The sequence below is a fragment of the Dasypus novemcinctus genome, chromosome 6, assembly GCF_030445035.2.
Source record: "Dasypus novemcinctus isolate mDasNov1 chromosome 6, mDasNov1.1.hap2, whole genome shotgun sequence".
Classification (NCBI taxonomy): domain Eukaryota; kingdom Metazoa; phylum Chordata; class Mammalia; order Cingulata; family Dasypodidae; genus Dasypus; species Dasypus novemcinctus.
Genome location: NC_080678.1, coordinates 107,141,815 through 107,155,212, shown reverse-complemented (window position 1 = coordinate 107,155,212; position 13,398 = coordinate 107,141,815). Strand labels below are relative to the sequence as shown.

The 13,398-nt window shown below is 54.3% G+C and overlaps 1 protein-coding gene across 1 annotated transcript in view; it reads left to right on the top strand.

Moving 5' to 3' along the window:
- LOC131278920 (disks large homolog 5-like) overlaps positions 1-13,398 on the top strand; it is a 76,957-nt gene that overhangs the window by 5,342 nt on the left and 58,217 nt on the right. Inside the window, 1 exon segment of the mRNA XM_058299557.1 lies at positions 9,013-9,081. Coding sequence (XP_058155540.1) covers positions 9,013-9,081 — 69 coding nt within the window.

The following is a 13,398-nucleotide window of genomic DNA, read 5'->3' as shown; positions in this document are numbered from 1 at the left end:
GGCGCTGGAGCTGGAGGGAGCCGGTGCTGTGCCTTTCCAGGAGCTGCTTCCTGCCCGTCGTGTCCTCTCGTGCTCTCAGAGGTTTATTCCAGGGCAGAGGCAGTGGCTGCTCAGGCTCCCTGTGCCCTCTCGGTTGTGTCCTCATGCCGGGGACACTCGCTGTGTGGAGCAGGCAGAGAAGAGGGGAGCTTGCTGCTGCTGTTGCTGCAGATGCTGTGGCTGGCGCCTCTGTGCCCACCTCTGGGGTGCAGGTCAGGCTGGGCCGCATCCGTTGATCGTGACCGTGTGCCCTGATGATCCTTGCATGGTGGTGGGGGCTCCTGGAGCTGGTCCCAGTCCATCCTCCACCCTCCGGGGTGTGCGCTGTGGCCCAGCTCCCCAGACCCTGCTGAGGGCCCTCCTGCTGGGCTTCCTGGGTGGCACACTGTCTCGTGGCTGGCCAGATGACAGCAGGAAGCAGGACTTGTGTTCAGTGATGGAGAGGCAGGATGGAGAGGTGTTCTCACCTCAGGCCCTGGGGCCAAGTTGAAGGTCTTGGAAACCTCCCCCCCTCACCCCCCTGCCCGGTTCCCTTCTCCCTCTCCTGCCTCCATCCCGAGGCTCTAAAAAGGAGAGGAACCTCTATGTCAATATGGGGAAAGGCAGGAAGAGATGAGAGGTGGAGGCGTCTTCGGGACATGGAGCTGCCCTGGATGGTGCTTCAGAGGTAATCACCGGACATTGTAAATCCTCACAGGGCCCACTTGATGGAATAGAGGAGAGTATGGGCCATGATGTGAACCAATGTATATGAGGTGCAGAGGTGCCCAAAGATGTACTTACCAAATCCAATGGATGTGTCATGATGATGGGAACGAGTGTTGTTGGGGGGGGGAGAGGGGGGGTGGGGGGGTGGGGTTGAATGGGACCTCACATATATATTTTTAATGTAATATTATTACAAAGTCAATAAAAAAAATTAAAAAAAAAAAAAAAAAAAAAAAGGAGAGGAACCAAGGAAGGTGACTTTCATCAGACATAGGCCTTTCCAAAAACCTCCAGGAACCTTTGCTTAGCTGATAAGGGAAAGCAAGCTTCCTGACTGCTATTTTTTTTCTTCCAAAATTCAAGACTTCCATCTTTCCTTCTTCATATGCCAGAAAAAAAAAGAAACAAAAGTTAGTGAGAGAAGGCCTTTATTTTAATAGTGTCAAATGATTACTTATGGCTGTGTATGCTTTGCTTTCCCTCTGTTTTCTTATTTTTGCCTTCTGAGCAGGTAAGGGGGCAAAATTGACAGCTGAGCGTTTCTCAGAATCTGCTCATTCAGCCTGTTACTTTATAGGTGGTCCCCAGAGTTGTGGGAGAAGGGTTTAAACTGTGAGCTTGGAGCCCAGCAGGCGTGCTTCCTGGTCCTGCTGCCCCCTGCAGATTTTCCGTGCACGCTCTCTCTCAGCTTTAACTCTCCGGTTACCTGGGAAATGGATACTCCCATTCACCCTTGAAAGACAGACTGCTGTCCTTACAATGACTCAAAAAGGGGGAAATGAGCATCATTACTTGGGTACGTCAGCAGTTTGATTATTTTTTCTTTAAAGATTTATTTTATTTATTTATTTTTCTACCCACCCCCTAACCCCCAGTGGTTTCTACGTCACTGTCTGCTCTCTGTGTCTGTTCGTTGAGTGCTCGTGTTCTTTTTAGGAGGCACCAGGAAATGAACCCGGGACCTCCCTTGTGGGAGGGAGGTGCCCAATCGGTTGAACCACATCTTCTCCCTGATTATTCTTGTTTAAAACTTTGTCAAGGACACTGCAGCTGCATCTCAGCTGAGGAAAACCAATTTTAGGTCTTTCACTTATGAACCTGATACTTTGAAAGGTGCCCGGTTGGGTGAATCTTTGTCTGACCCAGAGGTAGCTGGGGTCCTCTGTTACCCACTTCTTCAGGGCATGTCAGGAGAACAGCGTTCCCCCCCGCCCAAGGTGGGCACGTGTATGTGCAGTGCAGCCGCTTGCCGGGCCTCGGTCCCCCATCCCTCGGTCCCCCATCCCTTGGTCACCTCTCCTGGAATGCTGGGGCTGGCAGCCTTCAAGTCTGGGTCTCGGGGCCCGCAGCCTTGGAGTGAGCTGTTACAGTGCGGGAGTCTGAGGCCCCCAGGGGAGCTGCAGGGCCCTGGGCACAGGCCTGCAGGAAGGCTTCTTAGCAGCTGAAGGCGCCCTCCCAGCACCTCGGGGACCTCGGAAGCAGAAAGGGGGCTCGCACCGGGTGATGAGCAGACAGCTCCCCCTCCCACTGCCTTATCTCTGCAGCACTGAGTTGAGTGATTCTCCAGGGAGGGCTGACCCCCCCTCCCCTTTTCAGTCTCATTTCTTGCTCAGCTCAGAATGCCTTAGAGGGGGGAGGAGGGCGGGGAGGCAACAAGCCCCCCGCCCCTGGAGCATCTATTCTGGGCGGCCCTGGGCCTGGAGGCTTCTCACTTGCACAGGGTGCAGGTTCTACTGCTTGTCTGGCTTCAAGCTGATCTGGCTTCTCTTGTACTTATCCAAGTCCACCAGCCCCCAGGGACCACTCACTCCAGACCCCTTCCTCCAGGAAGTCCTCCCTGACTGCATTTGCATTTCTAGAGCCAGGCAGAAGTACTGTATACAGGGGCTAAGAGCACAGGCACTGGGGCCAGATTGCCTGGCTTTGTTTCCTTGTTGTCCCCTTATTAGCTGTACCATGACCCTCATTAAGCAAGTGGCTCCATTTTTCTAACCCTTAGTTTCCCCCTTTGTAAAATGATGATAATGATAACCACAGGATTGTTAGGGGAATGAAATGAGACAGTGCATGTGACGTGCTCAGCTCAGTCCTGGCACTTAGTGGTCTCCTTTGAAGATAAAAACAGGAGCATACCCTTGGACTGCTGTCCATGCCAGCTGCTGTGTCAGGCGCCTTTTATTTATTAACTCAGATGACCTCACAACATCTCCATGAGGTAAGTCCTGCTATGATCCCATTTTACAGATAAGCAAATGGTGGGCACAGAGAGGCTAAGTCACTTACCTAAGGGCACACAGCTGGTAAATGGCAGAGTTGAGAGGTGACCTCAGGCAGGCTGGCTCTGGCATCCATGTTCTCATCACGGCAGTGTGCTGCCTCGGTTTACAGACCCAGAGAGGGGCAGGGATTTCCGCAGAGTCTCACAGCAGGCGAGTAGCCCCCAAGGCTCTTGACCCCCGGCTTGTCTTCTACTGAAACCTAGCCCGGTGCCTCGCAGGGCTCAGGGCGTGTGTCGGGATCCTGACCGACACCCATGAGTGTGGGGCGGTGGGTCCCTCAGGGTGTGATCTGGAGGTGGGCAAAGGGGGGGCCTGGTAGTGTGCGGGCAGCACCCCCTGCTCTGCCTTCAGGGACCCCAGAGCCCCCGGGAGCACCGCTTCCCCTGTCCCGAGGTGCCGGGGAGGGGGACGGAGTGGGCGGGGTCCCGCGGCCAGTGAGCCTGTCCTTGGAAGGCTGGGGAAGGCAGAACGGGAAGAGCTCCGCCTGGTGTTCAAGGCTGAGGCGGACGAGTCCCGGGTGAAGGGCTTCATTGCCGGGTGGAAGAAGAGTGTGTCGTGGTCGTCCTGGTGTGTCGTCCGTCCCCCCCCACCTTTGCAAGCTCCAGGTGAATGAAGGGCTGCATAGAGGGCACCCCCAACTCTCTTGGGCCCTGCAGGCTTGGGCCCTAGGGCTGGGGTGTTCTCTTTTTTCGCTCGGATGATTTTACTGGAAGTGCTTTTGAAGTGGTCCCTGTGACCTGAGGGCCTGAGTCACAGAATTAATAGAATTCGCAGAGGCCAGGCCGGGCCTTGGAAAGGATGCAGACGCTGCCCAGGGGCCAGGCCTGTAGTCCTGGGGGTCCCCAGACCCAGTCGGGCTCCCCCCCAGGGCTCTGCCACCACTCGCACTGGCACCCCATCTGCCCATCTCCTGCAAGTGCGAGGGCGCCTGTCCAGACCACATCTCCTGGGAGCCTTTCCTGTTAGAAGTGCAGACCCTCAGGCCCCACCCCCGTTGGAGTGGGAAACTGTCCTTTGACGAGGTCCCGGGATAAGTCCTCTGATGGCAAACTTGCAGATCTATCACTCTGACCCACTGAAGCGTGGCCTCAGCTTTTTCTTTTCTGGAAGTGCTTCCAGATCGCTCTCATCCTACTGATTTCTCTGGGTCCCCTGGGGACTTCTGCACAGGCTTGGGCTTGGGGCGCTGCAGGAGCCTCTGAGCCTCCTGAACCCGTCCGGGCTCTGTGGGGGGGTGGGGGACGGGAGGGGGCTGCTTCTGCTTCCTGGTTAGCCCGGGCCTCTCCGTGCGCTGGGGAGTGCTCATCATCTCCCGTTTCTCCCTGCGGCCCACGTCTGGAGCTGCCTCAGGTTATAGGGTGGGTTGGGGTGGAGCCTGGACTGGGCAGTGGCGGACCCTGAGGGCCACTGGGCAGGGAAGCGTGGGAGTGGACGGGACTCGCATCGGCCTCCGGATTTGATTGTGAAATTCCCGGGACACCAGCCTGGAAGGACGCGGCGTGACTCCAGGAGGGTCTGTCTTTGCCTATTCCCAACAGCCCTGACCACACAGGCTTTTAAGACAACAATAGGGGCAGAGACAAGGTGTGACCAAGACAACAGCGTCTTCAGGCTCCCCCCACCCCCATGACGTCCAAGGCGCTGAGAACATTGTAAAATCTGGGCTCTTTCCAATTACAATCACTCCTGACCCCCGCCCCCGGCTCCTAGGAGCCCTGCCAGCTGACTTGGGGGGGGGGAGGTGATGCCCAGAGATGCAGAGAGATGTCACCCTGCCCCAGGTCAGGACTGGGGGACCGGGCAGAGGGACAGAACGTGTCGGGGTTGGCCGGGGGACTCCCCCCACCAAGGGAGGTGGCGTTTGCCACGTTAATTAACAGTGGAACGCACCATGGGGGGGTGAACAGGAGGGCACCTTAGTGGAAGGTGGGGTGCCATTGATGCCAACCTTGAAAATGAGTGGAGAGCAGGCTGCAGAGTCACAAGGAGGATTGGGCGTAGCAGAGGCCTCTGAGCAGAATGTTTGCGCCCATCTGTGCCGGCTTTTCTTAGGAGGCGTTTTACCGAAAAAAAAAAAATAAAGCCACACAGCTAGCCTCCCTTACTCCCATTAAAAGAAAAAACTGGGGAGCAGATGTGGCTCAGTGGTTGAGTGCCTGCTTCCCATGCAGGAGTTCCAAGGTTCAATCCCCAGTACCGCTTAAGAAATAAAAATTTAAAAATGGCGATTGAGTTTAGGAGATAGACCTTGCGTTGGGTTCTTGATCTTGAAAGATACCAGTGGATTTGCCTAACGTGAAATTTGACTTGGTTTCACAGATCTGTAAGCAACAATTAATATTTATGGAATGGGAAGAGAGAGATTTTGGAAAACATCATGTTGCGCATTGTTTTGCTGAGACCAAAATGTGGAGGTGTGAATGGGCAGGAAAGCTGTAGCGGGTGGGTTGACTTTAAATATGGGAGGCTGAGCCTTGAATATGGTTTTGTTTTGTTTTTTGAGGTCCTGGGGCTAGGGACTGAACCCAGGACCTCGTCTGTGGGAAGAGGGTGCTCAGCCACCGAGCCACATCCCATCCCCTGAGTTGGTTTTTTGTTTGCTTGCTGTTTTTAGGAGGCACTGGAAGCAAACCCGGGACCTCCCATGTGGGAAGCAGGTGCTCTGCTGCTTGAGCCACGTCGGCTCCCCTCATTCAGTTTTCAGTGAGATCGTAGAAGTTCGGGATGGATCAGGGTTTTCTGGGTCCATCTCCCTTTGGAGCTGGACACATCCTGGGTGATAAGCACAAGCCCAGTGAGCGCTGGGCCTGCTGCGAACACGGGCGCCCGAGGGGATTTCACCCCAAGAAACTGGAGGCCCCTGGAGCAGGAAGCGTGTGGGTGCGTGTCCTAGCTTGTGGAGAGCTGCAGCTTCCTCCAGCATCAACCGCTGTTCCCAGTTCTGTTGCTGAAGGCCATATAGGATGCATTTAATCCCTTCCGACAGTCCTGTTTGGATTAGAACACCTCCCTGTTCCCTTCCATCCAGTCTAAACACCCTCAGGTTCTTCAGAGGTTCAACCCAGAAAGTGTGCTAAAGAGGCTGCCCGTCATTCCTGGCCACTGTCCTTGTTCTCCCCATTGCCCAAATCCTTCTTTTTCCTTGCTTTCTCTTTTTCCCTCCCCTTTTGTCTCTTTTTCTGATGGACACACGTGCCCGCTCACCGGAACACCTTTATGTTCAGGTGCCCCTCCCACTCGGCTTACACACATGGTCTTTCCATTCCCCCCTTGGGGTCTCCTGCCCCCCCATACAAGTCTTTGAGTCCCCCTGGCTATTTCTGCCCCATCTCCTCAGCATCTTCCTCCCCTTCTGAGGATGTCCAGGTGTAGGGTGGCTAGTCCAGAGTGGAGGTGGAAGAGAACCCCTTAAATCTGGCCTCCACGTTTCTGTTCCTGAGCCCAAGAACTTATTCCTTCTTGGGAGCTTTTTGTTACCAAGGCCCTAAGGCTTGTTCAAAGACTCCACTGCAAAAAGCCACCTCTGGCTTGCCCTCCCAGTGCCATGGTGCACAACTCTTCACTGCATAGTTCTTTTGATTCCAAGTATAAAACACTGCATTCCTCTCATCAGCCTATTTTATTTGATCCATAATCTCTGCATGTTGTGCTCCACCCCCAACTCCCAGTTAAGAATTGGAGTTGATTTTCCCTCCCTCTTAATTTTCTGTCACTGGCAGTCTTTTTTTTTTAAGATGTATTTTTATTTATTTCTCTCCCCCTCCCCCCCCAATCTGCTCTCTGTGTCCATTCACTGTGTGTTCTTCTGTGTCTCTTTTTGTTGTGTCATCTTGTTGCATCAGCTCTCCGTGTGCATGGCACCAGTTCTGGGCAGGCTGCGCTTTTCTCATGTGGGGTGGCTCTCCTTGCAGGGTGCACTTCTTGGGTGGGGGGCTCCCCTATGGCATGGCACTCCTTGTGCACATCAGCACTGTGCATGGGCCAGCTCACCACACAGGTCAAGAGGCCCTGGGTTTGAACCCTGGACCTCCCATATGGTAGGCAGATGCTCTATCAGTTGAGCGAAATCTGCTTCCCTCATTTGTAGTCTTGATAAGCAAAGCACACCATTTGTTTCTAAAATCATTAATAGAGTCCCAGAAAATTGAAGTGACTTGCTCGGCCTGACTTAGCTTCTTTAGGTAGACTTGAGTTGTGGGTTCAGAAATGGGGATTCCAGATCCAAGGTTTGTTTTTCCCCCAGATGCCAGGAGGACAACATCCTGGCTTTGAAAATATCTGAATTCAAATTAATTGTGTCCAAAGATCAGGAGTTAACATTGTCAACCAAGACTTAAAAAAAGGAAAAAGGAAAGCCTGTGTTACTCCCTGGCTTTGGTGATGGTGTAATTGCTCATAAGTTTATGAGTAATGTTTAATCAGGAAGAAGACACTGACTAAATTATTAAGGACAGCTAGGACATAGCAGAACCAATAGTTCGGTTGATGCTTAATTGATGCCCTGCTGCCTCTGCCAGATCACGTTGATGACAATCCGCAGGAAATCCCTGGGGCCTGTTGTACCCTGGCTAAGCCTTTCCCCAGATGTCCCAGCAGGAAGCCAATGCAGTGACTCCCAGTTGCCACTCTGCCCCTTGAGCTGCTCCCCTGAGCCAGAATGTTGCAGAGAGGTGCAGTGGAGGGCTAGGTGGACTGCCCCTTCTCTGCCCAGCTCTTTATTTTTATTTTCTTTTAAGATTTATTTTACTTATATATTTCTCCCCACCCCCCATCACCGTCATTTGCACTTGTTGTCTGCGGCGGCTTGCTCGGTCGGTAGAGGTGGGGTCTGGCTGCGGATGAGGGGTCGGTCCAGCTCTGGACGAGGGGTCGGTCCCGCTTGGGACAAGGGGTCAGTCCCACCTGGGACGAGGGGTCGGTCCGGCAGCAGACGAGGGATCGGTCTCACAAGGGGTTGCGCGGTTCGGCTGACGGGGTCGCCCGGTGAAGCCGGCGACGAAGGGGTCGCCCGGAGAAGCAGGCGACGAAGGGGTTGCCCAGAGAAGCAGGCGACGAACTGGGGACAAGGGAGGCCAGGCCCTTGTCGGGGGCTCTCAGGACTGGAGGGCGCACGGCAGAAGAACTACCGTGGAGACAAGGTAAACACGCAAGTCCACTTTATTGAGGGAGAGGCAACAGTTTTATAGGGGCTGGGGAAGGCTGATTGGTCGAAGCCACGCCCTGTTCTGATTGGTTGCTGGCGAAAGGTCAGTGGGCGGTACTGGACGGGGGAGGGGTGGTGGTTAGGGATTGGCTGTCGCTGTTGCTGGGGGAAGGGGCAGGGTTTAGGGATTGGTGGCTGCTGTTGCTGGGGTGGAGGGCAGACTGGATTTTTCCGCCCACGCCTGGCTGTTGCTGCTGTCGGGGGAAGGGAAAAGGGCAGACTGGATTTTTCCGCCCACGCCTGGCTGTTGCTGCTGTCGGGGGAGGGGAAAAGGGCAGACTAGAATTTTCCGCCCTGCGCCTGCGCAGGGAGAAAGAAGGCATCGTGTGGCGCTACCCGGGAGGAGGGGCGGCCGCAGAAGCATGGCCGCTGAGAAGGGGAGACCCGAGGACACTCTGCGCCCATGCCGAGCTCCCTTCAGGGGTGGCGGTGAGTCCGACCAGCCACCCTATTATGAGGGCAGCGGCTGGGCCTGCCGCGGCTGCTCCCCCGCCAGACCAGCAAAGCACACTTCAGCCCGAGGGGTGACCGCAGTTGTCTGCTCTGTGTCTTCTTTAGGAGGCACTGGGAACCAAACCCGGGACTTCCCATGTGGTAGGCAGGCACCCAGCCTCTTGAGCCACACCCGCTTCCCCCTGCCTGGCTCTTGGTTCCTGAGTTCTAGTCCCGGCGTTGGTCATCATGGCCTGGTGTTGACTGAGGACCAGTTGGTCTGGCAGCTGTCTGGGTGAGGTGAGCAGCAACTCCGGGGCTGGTAACCATCTGTCTTCCTTCTGTCCCCAGGCTCCACCTAGAGTGTCCTGTCCATCATGCCTTTGGACTCGGAGAGCGGCAGCTCCCTCAGCAGTGTGGGTGAGTACCCCGCTGGGAGGTGGCCAGGCGGGTGGGGTCTGGGTGTGGGCTAGAGCCCCCGGCTCCTGGGCTGGATTCTGGCCCTCACTTGTCACATCCCTCAGGGCTATCCTCTCCCTTCATTTCCATTCTCTTCCTCCCATCTGCACTTAGTCCTCTTTTTTTAAAAATCTTTTCTTTTTTAAAGATACATAGATCACACAAAATGTTAAATTAAAAAATGTAAGAGGTTCCCATATTACCCCCCCCCCCACTCCTCCCACATCAGAACCTCTCCCATCAGCACGGCACCTTCTCTGCACTTGGTGATTACATTTTGGAGCCCTGCTACACTGCATGGACTTCAGTGTACATTGCAGTTCACACACTCCCAGTCCTCCCAGTGGTTATGGCAGGATATATAATGTCCTGCATCTGTCCCTGCCATATCATGGAGAAGGGCAGGACTCTGGTTCAGGTGTTAGAAAGGAGGGGGGTGCAGGGGGAGGCACATGTGTTGCCATTACCCCCCCCACCCTGTCAGGATGTCGACCCTCTCAGGGAGCTTGTTCCCCTCGGCAACCACAATCCGTGAGACTGTTTGCATTTTGAGACTCCACTGTAAGCAGTAACAGCCCCCTGGACAGCGTGTGACCTTGGGGCCAGGGACAGCCATCCATGCTGAACTGGATGTGTCTTTCTGATCCTGGGTTTCAGAGACCCCTAAGGTGAGGTCGGCCCTGCTCTTGCATCACTACCGACACACCGGCAAGAAGACGGTGTCTCTTTTCTCGTCTTTCACCACCTCTGCAATAGGGTCCCTGGGTGACATCCTCTAGCACCCCCAGTGTGGGTTCTGTGGCTCCAGTCTGCTGGGTGCTGCCTCAGTGGTGAGTGCTGGAGTTGTGGAGCCAGAAGGGCTTGTAGAGGTCATGGTTCAATTATTTCTTTCCTCCCTATATCGACAGAGGCAGAAGTTGACATCCAGGGCAGGGAAGCCTCATGCCTGAGATTCCAGAATTAGCCACAGGCAGAGCTTTCATAGGTGAATCTGACCCCTATTTACTGAAGACCTCCCATGAGCCAGAGTAGGCTCTGGAGTTTGGTGGAGAATGGGAAGGACTGGTCCCTCATTGCACACATAGATCTTGGGGTGCATGGGGGAGATGGTTAATTAGTGATTACAGTAAGTGGGGCCATTGTGGTGAGGGGAAGAGAGGACCAACAGGGTGCTCTCATCCTGTTGAGCAGCCAGGGGCCTGTTCTCGGCCGTGGCATGCTCGTTTTTGTTGCTCTGCCTGCTTTGGACGTCTTTAGACTCATCGAGTGAATGTGGGGTAGTTGGCATTTTGAACATGGGACTGACCCTTGAGGAAGGGCATGGGGGTGGGGCATCAGGGTCAACAGAGGGTAAGGTGGGGGCTTCTAGAAAATTGAACTGGGTAAACCCTCAATGCACCCTCTTGCCTCACCTCTGCTCGGCTCCCTGTGTTTTGTTTTTTTTTTTAACCTAATCAATTTTATTGATATATATTAATAAAGCATACAGTTTATCCAAAGTGTACCATCTGCAGTATTTAGTATAATCACATAGTTGTGCATTTATCACTTCAATCATCATTAGAGCATTTTCATTTTTTCAATAATAATAATAATAAACAAAAAAACCTGTGAATTTATGGCACCTCATTTCTCCCTTGGGAACGAGTAACAATGATCTGACAAATTCATTCCCCTCGACATTTAAGGTTTAAAGTATTACCTTTCCTAGGAGCCTTTGAAATTTAAAAAAGGCTTCCAGACAGAGGAATTGCTTAACCCTTATTATTAACGGTGGAATTTGAGGCATGAGTGGGAAGATGTTTTCTGTGTGGCTGGCCCTTTGCGTGCCCTGGGAGAGGCCTCATGTGGGCAGTCCGCTGGCTGATTTTATCCCGTGTGATGCCGGCTCCACACCTGGGGTGGAGGGGTCAGCGATGCCACCGGCCACAGGCAGGCAGGGTGCAACCCTCTGACGGACCCTCTGGAGCAGGGGCAGCTTCCCCGCCTGTGCCCAGGCCTTTAACGCAGAAAGCACTCGTCACCCCTTCCAGCCGGAACAAACGCTCCTAGGTTCCCAGGGAGCCACGTTTTGGTTTCCTCGCCCTTCTCTTTTCCATTGCCCTTGTCCTCTGGGTGTGCAGCAACATCTTTCCACAGGCTGCCTTAAAGGCGCTCTTGGCTGTATAGGCCAGGAAGCCCGTGGCTGCAACAGGGACACACGCACGTCCTAAACGAGAGAGGTGCAGCCCCGAGGTCGGCCCGCTGCGGCACGTGGCCCTCTTGGCTGTGCTCTCTTCTTCGTGGGAGCATCATGCTGATGGCAGGGTGTCTGTGGCAGCAGCTCCAGCGTCCTGTTCAGAGCTGAAAGACGTGGCTATTCAAATTTAAATTGATTAAAATGAAATCACTTCTCCCAGCCACATTTCCAGTGTTCAGTAGCCACCTGTGGCTAGTGGCGACTGTCTTAGCACGGACATAGACTCCCTTCCCCAGCACAGACCGTCCCTAGGAAGAAAACGGCTGTGTCCTCTTGGGTCTCCTTCCCCAGAAGGCCCGTTGCACAGATGTGCCTCTCTTCCCACTGTGCCCAAGCCGGTGGCTCACAGAGTGTGGCCCCTGGACCGTGCAGGCGCTCGTGAGAAAACCAGCTCTTCAGCTTCACCCCACACCTGCTGGGTCGGAAACTCAGGGTGGGGCCTGGCCGGGGCTGCTCTCGGAGCCCTCCACGTGATGCCGAGGCTCGCTCTGGCCTCACCCAGCCCTCGCAAGGTCCCAGATGCTGGCGGTGGGCTTGGGGCAGAATGGGTGATGGGCTCCAGCACCTCCTGGGGAATTCCTCCTGGCTCAGCCCACCTCGGTGAGAGGAGACAGCTCTTCCCTTGCCAGCCTTTGGGAGCCACCACCGCCCTTGGCAGGAGGGCACGGAGCGTTTAGATGGAGCCTGGTTGTTTCCATGTGCTTGGTCTCTGTGAAAACAAAGGTAGGGGCAAGGTTTCTAAAATAAGACCACCTCTACTTTCCCACTTTCATCTCTCTAAAAAGAACATTTGGGAAAAGTCTGGCAGGTTATACTCGGCATAGGAGAGTATTGGTAGGGGGAGCCTGGGGTGTAGCGTTTCCCGCCATAACTCACACCTGGTAAGTCCACCTGTTTGGCATTAGGTCATCAGGTACTCTCTCCTGTTTCACTTCTCCACGTGGACTCCACTACCGACTCCTCACACCTTTGCTAACAGCCTGGGAGGTTGCAGTGTCTCCCTGCTGAGATCTTTTCAGACATTCTTCCGCTCAGCATGTGGCTTCCCCCATGCCATCTGGCCCATTATTGTAGCCTGGCTCCAACCCTGCCGTGTGGGTAGCTGGTGCAGTCTGCCCAGGGAATGCATGCTCGTTTCAGGCAATTGGTATTTCTTTCTCCCTATTCATCCTGACCTAATTTTCTGAGCTGCCTTTCATTTCCCTTCTTCGATGACTGGGGAGCTTTTAAGGAGAAGAGACATTCTTGGGCAGCATTTGTAAAGGATGCCTTAAATTCCATGCAAATGGAAGTAACAGGAGAGATGTTTTATTAAACAGAGATCTCCTGGCTGGTTGGCAAGAGAAGGAGCTGGAGGATTTCCCTCGTGTCCCTGTGGAGATTCCTTGAAAGTGTGGCTTCTGGTTGGAAGGGGAAGGTAGTGATAAATCATCAGGGGGCAGGGGTTGCTCTCTGGCTCTCTGTGCCCTCTCACCCTTCCTTCCCCCTTCTGGAAAGCCTGCTTTCTCTTCATTCCTTAGCATGGTCCCTACTCTTCGCATCCAGCCAGGGAGGCAGAGAGATAAGTGGCCATTCTGCCCTGTGTAAAACAGAAGGAAATAGCCCAGGGGATGGAGTCGTTAGTTCTGAATCAGAGACCTTTGTGGAGGAGGTGGCACTTGAGTTGGGCCTTTCAGGGATGGTGCTCTAGACGAGGGAGTGATGGGGAAGCAATAGGCCATTGCTGCAGAAGCAGACCCTGAAGCAAGGATTCTAGAACAAGTACTGTGTCTGGAAGGAGCACTGGGAGCTAGGCACAGCTGCAGCTGCTGTGTTGGAATTGTCACCTCCTTTCGCCTTGGCTCCTGTCTTTCTGAGTCCCGGGAGGGAGCTGAGCTAGAGTTGTGTACTGGCAAAGGAGGAAGCCCCCTTCCATTTCTGTAGTTGCGGGGTCAGAGGATAGCCCTGCATTTCATCCCTGGGGTTTCCTTCAGGTGTGGCTACTGGACAGCTGGTAAAACAAGGGAAAGCAAAGCCCACGCTGGCCGTTAAATGCACCC